Source organism: Scylla paramamosain, chromosome 2 (genome assembly GCF_035594125.1).
Source record: "Scylla paramamosain isolate STU-SP2022 chromosome 2, ASM3559412v1, whole genome shotgun sequence".
NCBI lineage: Eukaryota > Metazoa > Arthropoda > Malacostraca > Decapoda > Portunidae > Scylla > Scylla paramamosain.
In genome coordinates, this window is record NC_087152.1 from 550,293 (window position 1) to 565,000 (window position 14,708).

The window sequence follows — 14,708 nt, forward strand, 5'->3', positions numbered from 1 at the left end:
CTGCTCGTCATCTGTGTTAGAAAATTCATATCAAGTGCTGTGAGTACCTGAATTGGTGTTGCCAGTGGTGTTGTCGTTTCCAAATGTGCTGCTGACACTGTACTTACGTCAGCACTAATTGGCCAGTGGTGTTGCTGGTACTGTCATCTGTAATTGGCCAGTCTTGCTGGGAAAGTCAGCATTCAGTTGGTCAGTGTCATTAGTACAGACAACTTAAAACTAGTCTCCTGCCAGAAAAAAAAGTCATTGTGTTAGTCTGTGTTGGGATTTGGGCTGCATTAGTCTGTGTTTTCCCTCCCTCCTAGTCAGTGTTGCTGGTACAGCTGACCTCTATTATATAGTTTGTGTTGCAAGTCTTGTCAACCTTCACAACTTAAGTAACAGCACACACTCACCTCATTAGCCACGTGCTGCTGGATCAGTCGAGCCAAATTTACACTCCACTTCCCACAGTGCTTTGTGCTGCCCTTAGAGCCAGCTAGCCCCCATAGGTTGTAAGTTACCTGGGCAGGTTGGGGGTTACCTGGGCAGGTGGAAATGACCTGGCTTACAGCATGAAAAAATAACTATGGTACAAGAAGCCCTGGGTCATCCACTGTATTTCTACATCATCAGTTGCTCACTCTCAGCTCCACCCTGGCAGCCACTCGTTCTCCCTGGCTTGGGTCCCCCGAGTGTTGCCTCTTTGTGGTCATGTCATCATGAAGGGAATTTCCTCTACTCAAGGCTACATCTGCACTGTTCACTGTAGATGGTGTTTAGATAGCAGAACGAATATTTGATATACTCAACTTGAACTCAACAAGAAACTGGTATTACCTTTCACCGCCCTTTTAAATCAAAATGACTTAGCTATAGATGATCATTTAATGTTATTGATTGTTCATGTTCATTTCACTCACATTTTTGCTGTACATCTTTTCACTTGGAAAATTGTGAATGTATCCAACTGTTATAGAGTTTTGCAGTAAATTAATATTTTGGTAAGATGAGAAAGGAATTTTTATATTCTGTAATTCTGTTATACCATATAATTCATACTTTTATAAATTCTGTGCAATGCTGATGGCCATATGATGCTTATTACATATATTTTTCATAATTTTTTCATCACATTTGACATATGAAACAAATCAAAGTTGCTCCAAATGAAAGTATTCATTTAAATGTTTGGTGTTGCATAAACATGTGTAATTCAGCTTAGTTGCCTGAGGGACCAACTCCTGAACTGCTCTGGTCAGCCCCTTCCCTTCTGGGCTGTCATGGAGGCAGCATTCACTCTGTTGCTGTCTTGTGTCTTGCGTTGCATCAGCCAGCTGTGTTGCATCTTTTGTTACATGTGCTTTTTACGCTTATTAAGGAGGTGCTACTGGGACCTGTCTTTTGTGTGCTGCTTGTTGTCTTCTTCCAGGGAATTTGTGAGACATCTTTCAAAAACCACGAAAAGTGTATGTAACTATTCACCGATACACCCCCTGGTGGGACACTGCTGATCACTGACAGGCTTGGGTTCTACCACTTGAGATATATATATATATATATATATATATATATATATATATATATATATATATATATATATATATATATATATATATATATATATATATATATATATAATACAAAGTCTGTTGATTTAGTTAGATGTACTATATTATTTGAAGCAAAAAAGATATGTGAAGACTTCCAAAGCAAAATGCATTACAAGTCCTGGCAACACAAGTGAGTCACACTCACAGAAAGATCCTTCCATAATGTATCTTGGGGTGTAAGTAAACTCCATAGACTATAAACTGTTTAAAAATGTATGGTTCTTGACTAAAATTACCATTTCATCTAAACAAGAAAATGACTTTGAACATAATAAAAATTGACATTCATCTTTAGTCTAGTAGCAAGATGTGTTTCTTGCTATGAGTTGAAGCATCAGCTAATGCTTCACAAAGCTTCTGCTAAGAAATATAGAGAAGCTAGTATGTACCAACATTCTTTTATAACAAGTTTTTTGGTGAGATGGTTTTAACATCGGGGAGTTTTCAACCTATTTTCTGTTGAAAGGAAAGACACTTGTGCTACATTTGCTTTAGAAGATCTCACACAAACACACACACACACACACACACACACACACACACACACATATATATATATATATATATATATATATATATATATATATATATATATATATATATATATATATATATATATATATATATATATATATATATATATATATATTACTTTTTTTCAGATTTCTCTTTTCATTTATATTTTTCTTTACATTCTTCTTTTGTTTTATATATATTCTTGTTCAGCATCTATACTGAACTGTACAGAAGGTCTTGTGTTTGGTGTGATGCTGGTTCATCTCTTTCTCTCTGGAAGTAATGTGTTCTTTGTTTGGAGAGGGACAGAGAGAGAGAGAGAGAGAGAGAGAGAGAGAGAGAGAGAGAGAGAGAGAGAGAGAGAGAGAGAGATGAAACAATGCTGTAACACATATAACTCTACAAAACAACCTGCGAGGGTTTGTGCTTGTTGGTTTACAAACTGCTGGCATCACAGCCCAACAGTGTCAACGTCTTAGTTATACTCTTTCATCTCAGAGAGGAAATAGCAAACATGAGGAAACAAAGCCTTTATACTGAACTTGCTATCCCTCACCAGGTATATCTTGCCCAGCACAAACTATATCATGTATCTGTAAGTCAATCAAATGTAAAATAATTGTACAATTAAAATACTAAAACAGAGATTTATTTGATTCTTCTTTTCCATCTGATAATTTCTATTTCGCATTATAGCCATATACACCTTTCCTTCAGAATTCTCTTAACCCATTTTAATTTACTAAGTCTTCTTGAATGTTTTTGTGAGTTCTAACTTTTCATGAACTATTCTCCAGGCTGTTTTGCAGCCTATATCTCTCCTTATGATCTACTACTGTAGCTCTCAGTTGACCCTCAGACCTAATCTACTAAATATGCTATGGACACACTGAAAAGGAAGAGGAGTATGTAGGTAGAAGGATGATGGAACTGAATATACCTGGAAGGAGAAGATAAGGTAGGCTGAGGATGAGGTGAAAGGACTGCATAGGAAATAACTTAAGAGTCCAAGATTTGACTGCAATACAGGTAGAGGACAGAGCTTTTTAGAAGTATCAGTGAGGACTAATGAATGTGGAAAAAGCTGCAGGAATAGAAAAAAAAACTAGTTGCATAATATCCAGTTCCTGATTATTTATTACTCCTCAGTCATTGGGATTTTCCTCAGGTGACTGCCTGCTCCGAGGTGCAGCCAGCCATAGATAGATACAGTACTCTATATGGTGAGGTTCAATATTATGTGGCACTACTAGTCCATTGCTTACATCTCATGAGTAGGGATGTGAGTTTCAGTTTGAGTAGTACTTGGTTTATTCAGTTCTTGAATTTGAGCAGTACTGATCAGTTTACTTGGTTCTTATGAATCAATTACTTGATTGATTTGTATGCTGAAAATGTAAAACAGACCTTCAAACCATCTTTATCTACCTATCTATTATTTATTGTGATTTTTACTATTATTATTATCATTATTATAAATTATTATCATTAGCATTATTATATATGTATAATAAAAGAGGTCTTGTGTGACCTCTTGGGTGTCTTCAGCATACACCTTCTTCTACAAGTAATGCAAGTTCTGTTGAGACTGACTTTGCCCTGTATGGTGACATATGAACAGCTCTGGATGGAAGGCCAGAGTAGACAATGGTTGTCATTGGTATAATTCTTTTCCTAAATATCATGTGTTATGTATTTCAGCTCAGAGTTAACATGCCATAAAATATGTCAGTTGTGAAAAGATTTATTATTTTTGTTGTTTTACTGGAAAAGTTCATAATGATACAAAGAAATGTTTGGAATGTGAACTTTCAGATGTGTTCAAAATTTTCTAGAAACAAAATCTCAGATTATTTGTCTCTTGGAGCCAAGTCTGGTCATGAGATGAAGACGTGTTTGCTCATTCTCTAATCAGGTGCTTTGGAAGAACAAACAAAAGCTTTACTATTCCCTAACTGACTTTTCCAAGTCAGTTTTACACCATGGGCACATGCCATCATGTAGTAACATGTGTATCTTTTATCTTAATGGCCTTGTGTCCTTAACTTTAACTTAACTTCAGACAGCAACATGATTATGCTTGCCTTGTTCCTCATGCTATCCCTGTCTCGCCTGCAGGATCACTGGGAGAATGTGGGGTTTGCAGACACAGTGACCAAATTCCCTGCCTCTGAGAGGGTTGTACTTCATCACACTGGCTTTGTTCACCCAGTCATCCTCTTTGGGCTACTCATTGATTTGGCACAGGAGAAGATACTCAAGGAAAACCCAGGCAAATACTCTTCACCATGTAAGTTTGTGATGGACACAGCATGTTGGGTTTGTGGCACACCAGATGTCTTATATCATTCAAAGACAGAAAAAGTATATGACTATGTTATGGGTTTAATCAGAGGTACAGGTAACATGCTTAAGAGAGAAGAAATGTTCCAACCCAAATTGCCTCCCCATCACAGACTACACATCAGTATTGCCATCAAAGAGCAGCAGCTACAAACCAGTTCCACCACCCAGACCAAAAACCTACAAGTCCCAGGCTCCAGGTGGCATGGTTCCTGGCCAGGAATTGGGTGACATATATGCTGATGGTGAGAAAGTGCAGTTTTAGTTTAGTTTCAGGGAGTATCTTACAATTAAAGTTTTCCATAAATTTTTATAATGGTTACAGCTTTAACTATGTTACCAGCAAAATGGAACACACACACAAACACACACACAAATTATATCATTATGAATACATATGTAATACACCTGTCCTGTGTCATAAATCTGAACAATTATCATCTTTAGCAACCCTGTGGCATTACCAGCATCCTGTTTGTGAGCATACCACTCACCAAAATTTTTTTGTTGTCCTTTTCAGTAAAAAGTAATCATTCGGTACTTGGTTTACTTGGTTTTGGAGTGTAATCAATACTGAATTTCTCAGTCTGCATAAAATACTTGGTTTGCACATCCCTACTTATGAGTATGGTACATTTAAATATTTAATGTACTGATGTATCTTGGCAATAACTTTCACCTATTTCATATTCATTAATGCCTTTGCTACTCCTTTTATTTATGACTATGGCTGCCATTCTTGTGAGTTTCCCTTCAGGGATTCTTCTTTGTTGTCTTTGTTTCACAGACCTGTTTCTGCTGGACCTGGGGAGTGTCTCTCCAAGGCAAGGACTGCTTGCTACCTTCTTGAGTTGCAGTAACTATTTCATTTATAATTCAATTTATTGTATTGTTTCTTTTATGGTAATTTGTTTTGTTTTATCTTCTTTAAACAATGAGCTTTGTGTAAGCCAATTGGTCTTTAGCAGTCTACTTATATTTTTGTCTGTAAGTTTCTTCATAAGGATTGGAGGATTAAAACATACTTTCACAAAGACCAAAGACATTTTATTCCTGGACTCTACAAATATTTACATATGACACCTTAACTTAGGAACAACCCACACCAAGACTCTTTAGAGAAAACAATAACACCAACTTGTAATGCAGGAACCTTTCCAAGGAGGCAGGTATGCACACACACACATTTAAAAATCTATGTAAAATATAAAAATAATTTCATCCAATTATTTAGAAAGGAATATAGTACATAGCTTGTAAGACATTCAGTTAAAGTTCTTTTAATTCGTCTTTGGGAAATAAGAAGCAGAAGACTAGACAAAAATTTGGCAGAAAATTTCACCAATTAGACATTCATTTCTGAATGACTACAGCGTGTGCAAGTAATCTTCAAGGGGGAAGACCTGGGCTGCAAACTAGTACACACACACACACACACACACACACACACACACACACACACACACACACACACACACACACACACACACACACACACACACAGGCTAGTGCCCTGTACAATACAACTAGGTAAATACACACACACATCCCCTAATGTGATATAGAGCAAGCACTCTTTTTGCTTCATCTTTGTGTTTGCTGTTGTACTTGGAGGACTGAGGGGCACGCAGAGTTTGTACAGACAACCTAGCAATATACAGACCATCCATCACTTCTTCCAATCAAGGAAGTGTTTGCTTATATTGTACAGACGTTTGTGTTTAGGGTCCATCAAGGATTTGTGACGTGCTGATGCCAAGGGTTGATGCTGGGATGAAATGGTGCAGTGCTTGCCATGTGACAGACACATACTTGCATGCAAACACACACGCACGCACGCACGTATGCACGCACGCACACACCCACACACACACACACACACACACTGTACAAGCACATAAAAAAAAAAAAAAAACACTATTCCATACCCTCCCAGATTAACCATAATATGTACATCTGCAAATATTCCTTTGGTTCATATTTGAGCCAAAACTCAGATAACAAAAAGTTTGGCACAGAAAAAATGAGCTAAGTTGAGATCATTTTCAGATTGCACAAAACAAAAATGATTACAGCAAAGCTAATTCACCATTCATTACTGTATTCAAAATTTCATGTGATGGTTTCAACCATTGTGTCTTGTCAGTAGTAATTTAGTTTCATCTTACAATAATTGAACTATGTGAGATATGTATCCTCTTTGCAAGACACATTCTATTAATGTGCAGTATTTGGCATCACTCAATTTATTATTAAGCAATGGAGAAATTTTACTTTGGGATAAATTTTCATATGTACTGTGAACTGATTATGCCACATCAGATGCAGCTTTGTTCACATGAATTACACGATTGGCTGAATTATTACTTTTCCTCTCCTGTGAAAGGAAAAACTAATGGACTGGGCATGAGATAAACCCTAGACAAAATAAATCACTTGGTTATATATGAACATAGATGATAACACTTGAAAATATAAAAGTAAATGCCAGTGTAAATTATAAATGATGATGAAGTTACTTGATAATGAGGTGGAGGTGATGATAACAATAAGAACCACCACCACTGAGAGGCAAGTTCCATGTTCCCATGGATATGGCTTTGTCATCTGGTGGCAGCACACCACACTACATCATTAGTTACTCATAATAATATTGATAGTGATAATAATAACGAGTAATAATAATGTACAACAAACCCTCCATTTAGGTCACTTCAAGTTTGGCAAATCTAAGTTACTGATGAAATTTACACTATCAAACCTTACAGGTTTAGTGACCAACCCCACACTGCCAATGAAAAGTAATTATCTTCCATTGGGAAATACATAACAAGGTGTGGGAAAATAAATTGGGTTATTTCTTAGTACACTAGATTTCTTTGTATTAAAGTAAAATCTTTGGTTTGGTCTTTCTGAGTTCAGCAAGACTTTTTTAGCACCAGTGACTTGCCAAACTGGAGGGATTACTGTACAAATTAACACAACATTGGCTTTCTTCAGCAGTTTTGCCTTGTCCTAGTCACATTTGAGAGAGTACCCTTCATTAGATGGGAAGGTGTCTTGTCAGTATCACATTAATACTGTCTGGTGATGTGGTGTAACACTTTAATACTGGACAGATGTACTGAAAGTTACCAGCTATGATATGTACTAACACTGATCATCTTCCAATCCCTTAGAATGTAATATGCTGTATGCTTACATGTATGATATATGCCAGAGGTGGCAGGTCAGGCCATGTCACTGACCTGGCTGTGAGTCACCAGTGCTGGACGGCTGGCAGGTTGTATAGGAGACACTTGTTTGAGCACAAGATGGTGGCTGAGACCTGTGGCTGCCCAAGCTGTGCATCTCTATACATGGCACTCACACCATCATCCATCAACAGAGGATCAACAGTGTTCATTCAGAATTCACACATTGGTCTTGTAGCATGACCCTTGGGAGGAGTGTGGAAGGTCCCTTGGTGTGTTGTACTTGGCAACTGCTCCAGAGGCAGCACGCATGCTCACTGATCGGCCCATTGAGTGCCTGGCTGAACTTGGCCCACAGGTGGCCCCAGACTCCACTGTAGAACCATAGATCTTTTGGCCTGTGGTGCGACCATAGATGTCCTGGAGGGAACTTTGCTGACCAGGGCCATAGGAGAGGCAGCCCTGAGGAATAGGGGGAAGGGGAATTTGTGGGGCCTGAGGCAGTCTGTTAGGGCCAGGCAAACTTCCTGTGGTGCGGCCATATATGCCCTGTGGACTGTGGGAGCCCACCCTCACACCAGTGCGACCCAGTTGGCCATATACACCCTGGCTCTTTTGGTTAAGGACAGAACTGCCTGGGGAGAGAGAAGGTCCTGGATACTGGGGAACAGGGGAGTTTCTTGAGCTGTTGCTACCACTGCTAGGATTTGCACTATTACTATGGTAGCCACTAGAGTGTGTGGACTGACTGCTGTTGAGGGTGTTTTGAGCTGCAGCCAGTAAGTCGTCTTGCACCACCTCTCTTCTGGTATCATGGTGTTGTTGGTGGTGCTGTTGTTGTTGCTGATGTTGGTGGTGGTGCTGCTGTTGGTGTTGGTGGTGTTGCTGGTGTTGTTGGTGTTGCTGGTGTTGTTGGTGTTGCTGGTGTTGTTGGTGTTGCTGCTGCTGCTGTTGCTGTTGCTGCTGCTGTTGTTGTTGTGGTTGCTGTTGCTGATGCTGTTGTTGCTGCTGCTGCTGCTGGTCAGTGAAGGAGGTGAGGGGACGGCTGCCATAAATGGGATCCACAGGTGGTTTGATATCTTGTGTAATATTTCTTTGGCGGCGAATGACCACTGTGGACTCTGCTGCCGGATACATGAGAGTGCCAGGCCCTGGGGAGATGGTGCGACCTGAGCTGTACCCATAAGGGCTACCAGGGGAGGAGGTGAGGGGTGGCCGCTGCAGTGAGACACTCTTGGGAGACAATGGCAGCAGGTTGGGGTCTGGTGGTAGCTGGGTGAGATCATCCACACTGTTTGACCTGCAATGAAAACTTTTATCATCTCATGTTCCTCTTTTTGGATCAAAGTTAAGCTTTCCCCATTACATCAACCCAGTCTCTTACAAGGGACCTCCTTTTAAATCAAGACTTCACAGCACTGTATCCTAACCTGTGCCTGATGAGATCTGTGGCTCCTGAGTGGACCCCAGACTCCTCAGAGTGTTCTGGTGGTGTGTTGGAGGAAGAGGTGGAGACGGAATCACTACGCTGAGACTGCTCCTCTGGCACCACGCCAGAGTCTGTGCTACGTGTGCTGCGGGGTGTCATGGGACCCTGGGAGAGAGACGGAGAAATGTAATAATGGAATAGAAAACTACAAGGGGCCCTGAGAGAGAGAGACAGAGAAAGGGATGTAATAATGAGATATAACACTACATGGGGCCCTAAGAGAGAGAAAGAGAGATGTGATAATGGAATATAAAACTACAAAGAATTGCAGTAGAATAAGGATAATTTCATGTCTGTCAAGTGGGTAAGATGAGTTGGTTGAGTTCAAATTTTGCCTAGATCTAGTGCCAGAACAGTCAAGGACAACTAAAAATCATATGGGTCTTGTTGATCACTCCTCCTAACTGGAATGTGTCAGAAAAAGCAAGCTGCTATAATGATGGCCCTAAAGTTCAGTCGCAGGAAAAGGACATCTCTCTATTCTTGCAAGACTAAGTTTGTAGAACATTAAAAGATTGTTTACTGCGTCTATACCAGCAATGCAAGAGGAGTACATACCTGTGTGTCAAGGTGGTGTGCGGCCTGGGGACTCTGTGTGTGGAGGTGGTCAGCATCCTCATAGTCTGGCACAGCAGCAGCAGATCCTGAGCCTGCCAGTCGCTCTTCCATTGCCCGACGGTATGCTAGGATCTGTCAGAGAGAGTATGGGACACTTAACAATAGATACATTATTGCATGAGTGACATTATGTTATTAATTTCTGTAGTGTTTTGTATCCTACATTTTCTTTATACATACAAAAGAATTTATTCAGTTACAAAGAATAAGATGAAGAGCCTCATTTGCTATACTTCTTCACATACTAGGTCTTTTTGCACTGATCTATTCATGAGCCTCCTTACCTGCTGGCGGTCCACATATCTTGGATCTTGTGGAGCACGCGCAGACCCACCATGGCTTGCCACTGTCTCTCGTAGGAGGGCATAGTCACCGGCCTCATCCTCTGAGTCTGACAGAGTGGTCACCCGACGATAGGTGGCCTCCTGGGGTCGCTCCCCACTTCTGCCACGTCCCTTTCTGCCATGGAAGGAACAATATTATAATGATATCAACTTTTTTCTCTCTTGCTGACTTCTTGGACTTGCTCTTATATTTTGTTCTAAAATAGGCTTCTACTAGTTGTCTTTAATTTTACCAAAGAGAAAAGCTACTGGACAAAAGAAAGCAACAATAGTATTCACTGTAAAGAATAGTGCTTAGGTATTAGTTATCATGTGATCAGTCTTACATCTAATTTGCTACATAGAAGCTTTCTGCATCTCAATAGTTATTCTGACATTCCAACAACCTTGTTATTCTCTATTACATTGCAATATTAAATGAAAGTTACTGATTTGGTTCTTAAGGACTTGTGATCTCTAAACAGATGTGACTATTATTTTTTAATGAATGAGACAAGAATGGCAAATGTAAGAATGCAACACAGTGAGGTGAGGTGCTCACTTAGGGGAGGTGAGAAGGTTGCGCTCATCAAAAGTGACTTTGGTGCGGGGTGACATGGGCTTGGGATGACTGTGAGTTGGTTTGCTTGGTCGCAGCCAGTAGATCTCTTCCTCCTGTCCTCTGGCCCGCTTCTCCTGGTGAGTCTGGAAGAATGAAGAACAGTATAGAAACTTATAATATTTTCTTTCTATTTCTCTCTTGATCAATTTGAATGGAGGAAACCCTCATGTTGTTCAACATGAGCCTACAGCCAGCAATCCTGGCCACTCATAATTCTACCTGATAAACAAAGGGAGTAGAGCATCATTTACATGAAAAATTCACTTTCATCATTATGAAACTAACATCAGTAACAGCAATAATGGTAATGGTAGTTATAACAATGTCATCTTTTCTACACACCCACCTTCTGTACCACACCCATGATGGTCTTCTTTGGGGCAGCATCTGTGATGGCATAGGCCTTGCCTGCCCCTACTACCAGTAGGGGAGCAGCAGCTTGCCCTCCTCTTGGGCCCTCAGAGTTCACAAGCTCCACATCATTGACAAGCTTGATGGAGCGTGCCGAGGACACACAGGCCCGGGCCACTGTCACCCGCAGCTTGAAGGTCCACTTGGACTGGGGGGACAAAGCTGTGTTAGACAGTCAAGCCCAGCATGACAGAGACAATTACTTAACACACTGATCATGTCACTACATTTTAAGCAAGAAAGGGTCCACACACTCAATAAATCAGTGGAGACTAATACTGCATGTGCTTTTTTCTTATCTATATTGTATTTCAAGATGTATGATGAAAAGTCTGAGTGGCTTAAACTATGTGTTCATCTTAAGAGTGTATGTGTTTACCATGACAGTGTGGGTGCTTACCTTAACAATGTGTGTATTTACCTTGACAGTGAATGTGCTTGCTTTGATAGTGTAAGTGTTTACCTTGATTACAAAGTATGCATTTACCTTGGCAATTAATGAGTTTACCTTGTCAGTGTATATCATGGCAGTGTGCATGTTTCCCTTGATAATTTATGCATTTACCTTGACAGTGAGGATGAGCCACAGTACTACCCAGAGGAACAGATGGACAATGGTGCCAATCACTGCTGCCAGCACCACAGCATCCAGGGAGCCACGATACACCAGTGACAGGTCCCACAGGAGGGGGCCATGAGTCAAACCCAGCCCCACCAGCACCACTAGGGCAACACAGGGAGGCAGGAAGCTGCTCACCAACCCTGGCTCTTGCTCAAACTGAGGGAAAGGAAGGTACATGATTATTTTGCAATGCATGTCATCTTAACTTTATGTTGTGCACTATGCAAGGTTGAGGATGATGAGGAAGCATTTAAACTGTTGATAGGTGATGGAATTGATGGCTGAGGTGGTATGGGCATGTCAGGAGGAGGGAAGAGGGCATGTACTCAGAAAAACATCATTTGGAGATATACTCGTAGATCAAAGATTACAACTACTTCTAAGGTTACTACTACTACTATTACAACTACTACTACTAACTACTACTACTACTACTACTACTACTATTACTACTACTACAATAATTATCATTATCATCATCATCATATGTTAAATGACACTGGCATTCCACTCCCGACGTTTTTAACATAAAAAGTGAAAAAAAAAGGAAAAAAAAAAGTCAAGATAAGGAATTCAGTTAAAAACAAACAAACAAACAAACAAACGTGGAAAGGTTCATCATTCTACATCGTAACAATGTCATTCATGCAAACCCACATCACATTATGATATTACATGAACCTGCAAAACATATCGTCTAGTTCCCCTCACTGTAATATGGTAGCGTTGCCTGCTGCGAGCCACGAACTGCGTGAACTTCTGATAGCCGTAGAGATAGAGAGCCGAGGAGGAAACGGTCACCAACATCACAGCCGCCAGCAGCAAGCCCACAGTCGCTGGCAGGTTGAGAAGGAAACTTTCGCCGCCCCTGAGCTCCTGGCCGTTGCCGCACACGTGAAGCTGCGAGGGGAGGCTAGGTTAGATGGCAGCTGAGGTTAGCCGGTAGTCAGACTAATGGAAAAAGTCGATGGGTGCTCATAATAAAGTTAATTAGCAATATATGGCCAGTAACGTGTCCACTTCGGGCTATTAGAGTCCATTAACTGAGTGATGTATCGATGAGGGCAGTGTCGGAGAAATAATATGACAGGCAGACGCGGCGGGTCGCTGTCACCATTGGTGGCGTGGAGACCGTGGAGGCGCGGCTTACCTTGTAGAGGATAGTAAAGGCCGTGATGATAAGGATGGTGTGGATGCCATTTATTATCAACTGCAGGGAGAACAGCAACCCGAATGCCTTGTTGGTGTGCCAGAACACCGATGGATACCTGGGAAATGTACGGGAGAGAACAGCCGTGAGAACCTGACCAACACGCTACTTTGGTCTGTTTATCTTGATATTGCGTTGAGGCATAATTATTAGTGAGGTAATAATATTGTTACCGTTGACATGACAGTGAAGGAAAAACTATCCTATCGAAATTATAATTGATAGAGAATGATTTTACGCACAGAATACTGCCAGCGTAAGCAACTAAGCATTAGTACCTGATAGCAAACACCAGGAGAGCGATGGTGTAATTCAGTAGCTCAGGGGACAGTGGGCTCCAGTCGCCTACTTCAGGAAGGTGGGCGTGCAAGGGCGTGGTGTCAACTGTCCACGTGCCGCCCTCTTTAGATCCACGCAAGCCTTTCCCCGCCGTCTCCGCGGACGCTTCCCACTTGGTTGTGCCGGGCGAGACTTTGCTCTCCGTCATGACATAGGAACTTTTCCCATCGTTCTGCTTATGTTTACTCTTGGTCTGCGTTCTCTGCGGGTGAGGAGGGTACGTGGTGTGGTCTTTGGCGGCCTCCGGGAAGCGCAGGGCAGCAGGTAGAGGGAGGGCTTCCTCGCTGATGGGAGATGTTGTGTTCAAGACGCTCTGCACCATCAACCTGTCGTTGTGCGGCACCAGGAAATCTAGATCGGTCTTCCAAATCTCATCTGCAACAACAGAGAAACAGGGTATTTTTAATGTCGCTAGATTTTCATCACATCGATCCCTCAGTCCATCCATATGTTCCCAGTTACCCCTCGCTTCCAGGTCTTCGCGTTGATTAAGTTATGATCCGCATAGCTATAACGTATTCCTTGCATGCATATTAATTCTGCTTTTTCTCCCCCGCTTGCATCCCTCCATTTCGCTTCCTAACCTACACGCACGCCACCACGGTAAATATTCCTCAGCTCTGTTCCCCCTAGACAGCCCTTTACGACATAAACAGCTTTCCCCCATTACCCATTCTCCCTCCTTCCGCCCCTTCTGGTCTTTATGATGCAAATTGGGTCCTGATATAACAACAGGCCCTCTCTGCCCCGCCTCTGAGACAAGGACGGGAAGACAAAAAGATGCTATATGCGGGTGAGTGGAAGGCGGCGTGGGTGTCGTGAAAGTAGAGATCCCATCATCTCACACATACATAGAATAACGAGTGGAGTTGTAACTTACATAAAGACAGCGCATCCATAGAATCCAATAGAATAACAGATCGGGTTGTAACTTGTGAAATGGAACATGTACCGTAAAACAAAGTAATGGCTACAAATCACACGTAATTCAGATAAATATTACACGCAGAAAATGAATAATATATCTAACAACAAAGGAATAAGTACAATTCATACGTAACATAAATATTACACACACATAAACAAAGTAATATATCTAAAAACAAAGAAATAGTTGCGTAGTGCATACATTATATTGGATTCATTAAACATTAAAACAATAACAGATATCCAGAACAAAGCAATGTATATGAATCCCAGATAATTTAATTACTTATATAACAAACTAAGTAACACAATCTCCTTTTCGTTATATAAAATAGAAAAGTACAAGGAAAGAAAGAAAACGGATGTATATAAAATAAAAATCATGGTTAACTAAACTAAACGAGGATTTTCCATTGTCTTCGTTGCTATTTCGTGCCCTGATTAGTTTCAACAACTTCAAGAGCTCTTATTAACGTGCGAGTGATTGCAGCAGAAAGAGGAG

At 41.0% G+C, this 14,708-nt stretch overlaps 1 protein-coding gene across 1 annotated transcript in view; it reads right to left on the reverse strand.

The window, feature by feature from the left end:
• Positions 1-5,476: 5,476 nt before the first annotated feature.
• The window catches only part of LOC135107835 (protein tincar-like), a 56,055-nt gene continuing 46,823 nt past the window's right edge, over positions 5,477-14,708 (reverse strand). The window contains exons 6-15 of the mRNA XM_064018124.1: positions 13,219-13,654; positions 12,881-12,998; positions 12,442-12,630; positions 11,674-11,886; positions 11,044-11,256; positions 10,638-10,780; positions 10,037-10,211; positions 9,693-9,824; positions 9,076-9,239; positions 5,477-8,945 (exon numbers count right to left, since the gene is read on the reverse strand). Coding sequence (XP_063874194.1) covers positions 7,865-8,945; positions 9,076-9,239; positions 9,693-9,824; positions 10,037-10,211; positions 10,638-10,780; positions 11,044-11,256; positions 11,674-11,886; positions 12,442-12,630; positions 12,881-12,998; positions 13,219-13,654 — 2,864 coding nt within the window. The 3' untranslated portion in view covers positions 5,477-7,864. The remainder of the gene's footprint in view (positions 8,946-9,075; positions 9,240-9,692; positions 9,825-10,036; positions 10,212-10,637; positions 10,781-11,043; positions 11,257-11,673; positions 11,887-12,441; positions 12,631-12,880; positions 12,999-13,218; positions 13,655-14,708) is intronic.